This window comes from Osmia bicornis, chromosome 9 (genome assembly GCF_907164935.1).
Source record: "Osmia bicornis bicornis chromosome 9, iOsmBic2.1, whole genome shotgun sequence".
Classification (NCBI taxonomy): Eukaryota; Metazoa; Arthropoda; class Insecta; order Hymenoptera; family Megachilidae; genus Osmia; species Osmia bicornis.
Genome location: NC_060224.1, coordinates 7,775,629 through 7,783,475, shown reverse-complemented (window position 1 = coordinate 7,783,475; position 7,847 = coordinate 7,775,629). Strand labels below are relative to the sequence as shown.

Sequence of the window (7,847 nt, the reverse complement as noted above, 5' to 3'; positions counted from 1 at the left end):
CTGCATCCCACCAATCACTTTATTCCCTACAATCTGCAGTGCCTTACATCCCTTTATCACTTACATCTTTGAAATGACACTTTCGGCGTTTGTAACAGCGCCCTCTGGCGGTAAAAAAGGAACTAAATCTTGCGGGAATTTTGGCCCTCTAGCGGCAGAAATTTGAACTATAATGACGACCTCGCGTCAGCGCCATCTGGTTTCAGAAAAAGGAACTAAATCATGTCGAAATTTTGGCCCTCTAGCGGCAAAAATGTGAACTAAAATTTCGACCTCGAGTCAGCGCCATCTGATTTCAGAAAAAGGAACTAAATCATGTCGGAATTTTGGCCCTCTAGCGGCAAAAATGTGAACTAAAATTTCGACCTCGAGTCAGCGCCATCTGGTTTCAGAAAAAGGAACTAAATCATGTCGGAATTTTGGCCCTCTAGCGGCAAAAATGTGAACTAAAATTTCGACCTCGAGTCAGCGCCATCTGATTTCAGAAAAAGGAACTAAATCATGTCGGAATTTTGGCCCTCTAGCGGCAAAAATGTGAACTAAAATTTCGACCTCGAGTCAGCGCCATCTGATTTCAGAAAAAGGAACTAAATCATGTCGGAATTTTGGCCCTCTAGCGGCAAAAATGTGAACTAAAATTTCGACCTCGGGTCAGCGCCATCTGGTTTCAGAAAAAGGAACTAAATAATGTCGAGATTTTGTCCCTCTAGCGGCAAAAATGCGAACTAAAATGTCGACCTCGCATCAGCGCCGCCTGGCGGTAAAAAAACGAAGTAAATTTGTATGAGACTTTACTTACCTTTACTTACCTTTACTTGAACCAGTTTTTGTACTTTATTATTATATTTATAATATATTTATTATAAGGGTTGCAGGGATACAAGAAATGTAGGGATATAAGGATTGCAGGCATGTAAGGGATGTCGGGATATAAGAAGTGCTGCGATGTAAGAGATACAGGGATGCAAAGGATACGAGGATACAGTGATTTGGGGGTAGTCCCTGCGAGGTCCATGAAAAGAATGAGGAAAATAAATAACTGGAAAGGGAGACCTTGGTTCATAAAGAGTAGAAATAGGATAAACAATAACTGGGAAGGGTGGTCCTCGCGAGGTCCATAAAGAAAAATAAAATAATAAATAATTAGGAAGCGTAGGTTTGACCCATAAAGGAGGATAAAATAATTATTAGCTGAAAAAGGTGGACTAGTCCACAAGGAAAGATAAAATAATAAATAACTGAAAAAAGTGAGGCGAGGCTCATAAGGAAGGATAAAATAATAAATAAAAGGGTGGTCGGCCGAGGCCCAGAAGAGAGATAAAATCATAAATTTTATTCCTTTTTGATGAGCTTGTTAATAAGCGGAAAAAGTAAATAAAGTAAATTAAATAAACTCCGAAGGGAAATTAGAAGTACTTGCACCGATGACAAGATGTCCCGTGAGAAGGCCGTAAATCTGCCCTTCTTAGGGGCCATCTTGTGATCGGTGACAATGAGATCGCACCTTGTTCTAGGTCAAACTTCTCATATTGGGAAGTAATTACTGTGTTTTGATTTAAGTTTGATTTTCGTGTATATTATGTTTGTAATTTATTAAAGATCAAACAGTTGTTTAATATATAAGTAACTGAGAAATGAAGTTAAGTACATTAAATAACTAAAATGATAGAAGAATTTAAGTCAATAAAATAAATAGCTGAGAAAAGAAATTACAAGCATTAAATAAATAACTCGGACATGAAATTGGGTATATGGAACAATAACTCAGTTGTTTATTTCAAATGATTTATTTACCAAAGTGCATGAAGTGAATACAAGTTTTTATAGAATTACAAGACCGAAAAATTATTAGAATAATTATTTGACAAACTTATATTTTGAAGAGACCGCCTAGAATTATTTTCAAAGTTCGACCACTGCGCCATCTATACAAAAGCGGCGGAAACTACTCAACAAATTACCGACTTATCGACTGAACTTCCGACAGTCGGTAAGTTAACGAATAGTTTGCGTCACTTTTATATAAATGGCGCAACGGCCTATCGCTTGGGATGTTAAGGACCCCGAAGCACGGGCGATGCTCTGCATATCGATCTGATATCATCTTGGGGTAGCAGGGACCCCGGAAACTCTCTGCGCACTGACAAAATATCATCTTGGGATGTCAGGAACCCCGGTGACTCTCTCTGCGCACTTCAATTTAATCGATAAAATAGAAATCTAACTTAACAACGAGTAATGTAAATTCGCCACAAATAACACAGTTGTGGTGTCATCTTGCGATGCGTAACCACATTATCTTGTCTGTCTTTTCACCTTAGATGACGCCCTCAACTTGTCAAGCAGCGCATGTCAAACTTTGACGGTAGACGTCAAAACAAACTTATAACCTACGAGTTATTAAAGAATTTCTTTTAAAAAGGAACAATGTTTATCGTTACAAAAGAAATCGATAGCGAAAATATTAGCAAACTATGCCGTACATGTTTAAGGGAAGATGGTGATAAAATGATTTGTTTATTCGTGGGACCGGCTGGCTCTTCTCTCGCTGCAAAATTGCGCTCTCTTTCCTGTTTGGAAGTAATACATATTTTCTATGAATTGAAACTTATTTAGCAGAAATAAATACTTGCCCTTCAAACCGTGTACTTCACCAGGTTTGGCAAGGCGATGGTCTTCCAGAAAAAATGTGCGATCGTTGCGTAACTAGAGCAGAATCTGCTTTACTGTACAGAGAACAGTGTCGAGCTGCGGACAGAGCGTTGAGACAAGCCGTTTTGAAGGTAATTTTGCGTGAAATGTACTGAGTTTAAACCTCTGATCTAATCAAACTTCCAAACATTACCAGGTTTCTGGCCTAACTTCCTACACGACAGTATCTGGATGTAAATTATATCAACAGAATCAAGGTTTTGTTCCGATACAAAATTCTCACAAAACCTTAAAATGTATAGAATGCGGAGCTGTGTTTACCAGCTATCAGGAACTCTGTACTCACAACCGGCTGCACGTACCTTTCGTTCAAGATAACATACCAATGCAGCACATGCATATAGTCGAATCTCAGAACCCTTATTTTAATTTTAATTTTAATCAGTTGAACACCACTCTGACCAACGACAACGTTCAGCACACGGAATTATCTTCTTTGATTAGACCAAACACGATGCAAACGATTCCAACGAACGTTGAAAATCCAAGCCGTGCCGCGTGTGCTTTACATTGTTCATTGTGCAATCGCACTTTTACCAACAGAACACAGTTGATCAGTCATAACATCTCCCACAACACGGAGAATATAGATATACCTTGCGAAAACGAGAGCATAGATATCTGTGAGAATTCTAATCAAATTCCACAAAATTTGACTTACGAAAGATCTATTAATTCCGTCGGGAATTCCATTCAGAACTTATCTTATCAAAGATCCACGATGAACGATAACAATGAGATGCAGAACTTGAGTTTTTCTGAGAATATTGATCTCGTGGAGGACATACGAGATGGAAGTCCCCAACGCGTACAAAATTCATCGATACATGATTCCAATACCTATGTAGCTGATTCGCGTTCGCTCGTTCGATTTTCAAAAGGTAACGAGCATATAGACAGCAGGGAGAGCATCGATGGGTATCGGTTATGTCCGAACCTCGTTTACAAAGAAAACACTGAAAAAGAAAATCTAACGAATGCGCAATTTAAAAAATTCAAGTGCGAACTATGTTCTAAACTGTTCTCTCAGAAGTCAAAATTATTGACCCATCGATTGTCCCACTCTAATCAACAGCCTTTCAAGTGTTCCGATTGCGAAAAGGCTTACTCGTCTAAGAGCAAACTGAACGCGCACATGCGATTGCACACGAAAACAAACGTACATTCGTGTAAATTATGCGACAAGGTTTTCGCCTATCCATCATACTTACGCGAACACGTAAAAACCCACAAGCAACGCGATGGTATCACGAGTAACGAGGGGGGTCAATCCTTCGAGTGCTCCACTTGTAAGAAGAGATTCCGATTGTTAAAGAATTTAAAGGCTCACGAACGGCTTCATACTGGGAAAGGTGTGGTACAATGCGAGATATGCGATAAGAGATTTAGTCAAAGCTACAATCTAAAAATTCATTTGCGAACGCACAAAGCAACGAGATCGCACAAGTGCGAATACTGCAACAAGTGTTTCGTACAAAAGGGCAACCTCGCGGAACATTTAAGGATTCATACAAAGATAAAACCATTCGAATGTAAAATATGTAAAAAGCGTTTCTCACAGTCGAGCCACCTGAAGAATCACCAAGCGTCTCATACGACTCTTAGGCAATATCAATGTCGACTGTGTGGAAAACGATTCAAACTGGCGAGCCATCTGAAGAGGCATTTAATATTGCACAACGGTACCAAAGCGTACAAATGTCATCAATGTAATCAATTGTTCTCGCAAGCATTCAGCCTGACGAGGCATTTAAAAAGGCACGAATCGCAAACGTAACGCGTGTACATATAAAATTTATATTTGATATTAAAAATACATCGTTTTATGTAAAATACTTTTGTACGCTATGTTTCAACAGTTTCTTCTACTTCGAGCAGACTAGAAACATTATACGTATGTACCTTCGTCGAACACGAGACATCGCTGACTTATCGAAAAGTATTCCAAATTATCTCATTTGTAACTATTAAGAACAGTAGCTAGTATATGAAGACCTTCTTCGATTTGCTCTTTTTTAATAGTAAGCGGTGGCGAGAGCCTCAGTATTTGTCCATGCGCGGGTCTCGTGAGCAAACCTGCCTCCTTCAATTTCAAGCAAACGTCCCAACCATCGGCAAAGTCTGAGAAAACAAGAATGAAATTAATGCTACTGTAAATTATACCTTACGGTGAAAGAAGGGTTGCCATCAGGTCGCATACCTTTATTAAGTACCGCGCCCATCAACAAACCACGACCCCGAATTTCCGTGAATATCTCTTTCGGAAACTTTTCCAAGCCTTTCCATAAAACATTTCCAAGTTTACACGCGTTTTCAGCTAGATTCTCTTCTTCCACGATTTTAACCGCTTCCAGAGCTACTTTGTTCCCAAGCGGGCTTCCGCCAAAAGTGCTGCCATGCGAGCCGACTTCCAAACACAGCATTACCTAATAAAAATTAAACTCGTTAAAAAGGTTTACACTTGGATAGAACGAAGCGCGAGCAAATTTACCTCGTCGTCCGCTAAGATACCGGAAACAGGATACATTCCCCCAGCCAGCGCTTTTCCTAAGACAAGAATATCCGGCCTCTGATTCTCGTGATCGACGGCCAACCGTTTACCCGTTCTTCCTAAGCCGGTCTGAACCTCGTCGGCGATCCACAGCACGTTATACTTGTCGCAAAGATCTCGTACGCCCTTTAAATAGCCTTCCTGTCGGAACGGAAAGAAGAAATTTTCTTTCTGGCCTTCAATTATGTTAGAGGAAGTTGGAACTTACTTTAGGTACCACGACGCCTCTTTCTCCCTGAATCGGTTCCACCATGAACGCGCAGACCGTTGGATCTTCCTTAAACTTTTGTTCCAAGGCTTCGAGATCGTCGTACGGCACCTTGTCGAAGCGGGGGACGTAAGGCCCGAAATCGGTGTAACACTTTGGATCTGTGGAGGCCGATAACGCGGCGATCGATCGACCCCAGAAGTTTCCTTCGGCGAAAACGACGGTCGCCTGTTGATCCGGTATTTTCTTCGCCCTGTATCCCCAGCGTCTGGCTACCTTAATGGCCGTGTCGCCGGCCTCGACCCCTGCAACGAGAGAGACGATGGGCCCTGGGTACCTTTTTTCGCGGAAAGAATATCATAGAATCACATCAGGATCCTAATTTCTATTCTCGTTTCGTTCGTACCGGTGTTCATAGGCAAGAATCTATCCCATCCCAAAAGTTTGGTCAGGTATTCTCCTAGCTCACCGTGGGGCTCCGAGTAAAAAGCTCTGGACGTGTGACTCAATTTCCCTGCTTGCTCGCACATTACCTTTACCAAACGTGGGTGAGAGTGACCTTGATTGACCGTCGCGAAACCGGCGAGGAAATCGAGGTAACGTTTACCCTTGACGTCCCACAAATGAACATCCTCGCCTTTCGCGAGAACAACCGGAAGTGGCTCAAAGTGTCTACCGCCGTACTTTTTGTCCCGTTCGATCAGCTCTTGGGAACTGAGAAATCTTTTCGAGCTGAGCTCTCTCGTTAGCTTAACGGCGATCGATTTCGTCGAATGCATCGGTATCGATTTAAAAAAGAAACAACTACCAATGCTCGGTTAAAAGAGACAAGATCGGTCGGAAAACACCTAAACCCCAAGAAACAAAGGCAATGTATCGCTTTGCTAATGCTGTAAATATTGCTTTGTTAATGTAAGAAAGTAAACTGTGTTGAATTTCGCATTCAGTCTTACATTTATATCGGCACGATAAAGGGTAGGGGAGGTATATTGCTTATTTGCACGGGATGTTTTTGTATACAATTGATAGGTCGGTAGGATTTAGAATACATAAATGCTACGATACAACCGTACGAAGAAGTCATATCTGATAATGAACGGGACACGCTTTAATGTGGCGCCAACGCGTTAAGGCCGTAGACTCCATCGAGGCCTGCTCCGAATCGATCTAAACACCGTTGTAAAAAAAAGGAATGTTAGGAAAAACACATAATTGGTTAATTGGACATTTGACGATACGACATCTAATCGTTATTAGGAAAATAAATCGGTTCGAGCCAATATTTTCATTTCTCCCGCACATAGAAAAGAATATTGATTTCGAACATTCTCAGAAATATTGCGCTTACAAATTTACTGCTCTTTGCGTCAGAAACTTCGCTTGAACCGAAGGTAACAATGATTGTCTTATTTGCGTGTGTTCTTACGTCTCTGTATTCGCGTATTTGACGACTCGCTGTCAAATTCTAGATTAGATTTACCAACTTATTTGTATTTTTAATCAACTCTGATAACGCGAACAAATTAATTAAAATATCCAATAAACGCCTCTAACAGAAAATCATTGAACTATTCTTGCGCCCGATTGCGTGCTAATTGTAAATTACGTTTTATAATTGCCAGTCGTTTGTGTATCTTCCCTGTTAAGCCAACAAAAAACAGTAAACAATGTGTATTAATCGAAGGTGACGTGCTCAAAAAATACTCCGCGTCGTCATTTATGATTGCCTGATCCGGAAATGATAAGTACACCGGTGCGCGGATGGTTCAACAACCCCTGATTTTTCCTACCAATCTGCAGAACTATCGTTAATCTTATAACTACGAACAAAGTTGCAGGAAATTTTGATATTCGATCCTAAGTAAGATGCTGTCATTTGTAAGACTAATCGTAAGTTGCATTATGCGAAGGTCATCGTAAGAAAAGAAAGGATTATGAGATTAAGGAGAAAATTACCGGCAACATTGTTATCATTAATCCGTCTGCATTCTTTGGACGGTCTCACGATCATTACCCAATAGCATAAATTGATTAAATAAAAATTATTACAAGTATATACGAAAAGAAATGCATTTCTTCGCTGGAAGTTTCAACGTTTGCTTTTTCAAACACGAGAAGATATCGCGCTTATGTAAATAACGACGGCCGTCAAACATCAGAATAAACATTGAAAAGAGGATAGGACGACGATATCGCGTTTGGCTATTAATAACCACTAACGCAACCAGTCGACCAATTTTTCTTGCTTCGTAGTGTTCCAAAGATAATAACCTCGGCGGGTGCATTCGAACAATCCCGTTGTCCCGATAAGCGCACACATATTTCATTGAATTTCATCAAGACCAGACGACTTTCAATTGTATTTCTTCGGTTTAT

The 7,847-nt window shown here is 40.5% G+C and overlaps 2 protein-coding genes across 2 annotated transcripts; one reads left to right on the top strand and one right to left on the bottom strand.

Annotated features, from left to right (window-relative positions):
* The first annotated feature begins 2,335 nt into the window (after positions 1-2,335).
* Positions 2,336-4,505, top strand: LOC114875112 (zinc finger protein 845-like). The gene is made up of 3 exons (XM_029185052.2): positions 2,336-2,580; positions 2,658-2,783; positions 2,849-4,505. Exons 1-3 carry the CDS (start codon positions 2,428-2,430, stop codon positions 4,487-4,489), a joined length of 1,920 nt encoding a protein of 639 aa, XP_029040885.1. The 5' UTR covers positions 2,336-2,427; the 3' UTR covers positions 4,490-4,505.
* Positions 4,496-7,783, bottom strand: LOC114875115 (ornithine aminotransferase, mitochondrial-like). The gene is made up of 5 exons (XM_029185058.2): positions 5,878-7,783; positions 5,472-5,776; positions 5,204-5,404; positions 4,913-5,138; positions 4,496-4,833 (listed from the first exon to the last, which is right to left on the bottom strand). The coding sequence occupies exons 1-5, from the start codon at positions 6,248-6,250 to the stop codon at positions 4,667-4,669; spliced, it is 1,272 nt and encodes a 423-aa protein (XP_029040891.1). The 5' UTR covers positions 6,251-7,783; the 3' UTR covers positions 4,496-4,666.
* Between the last annotated feature and the right edge of the window lie 64 nt (positions 7,784-7,847).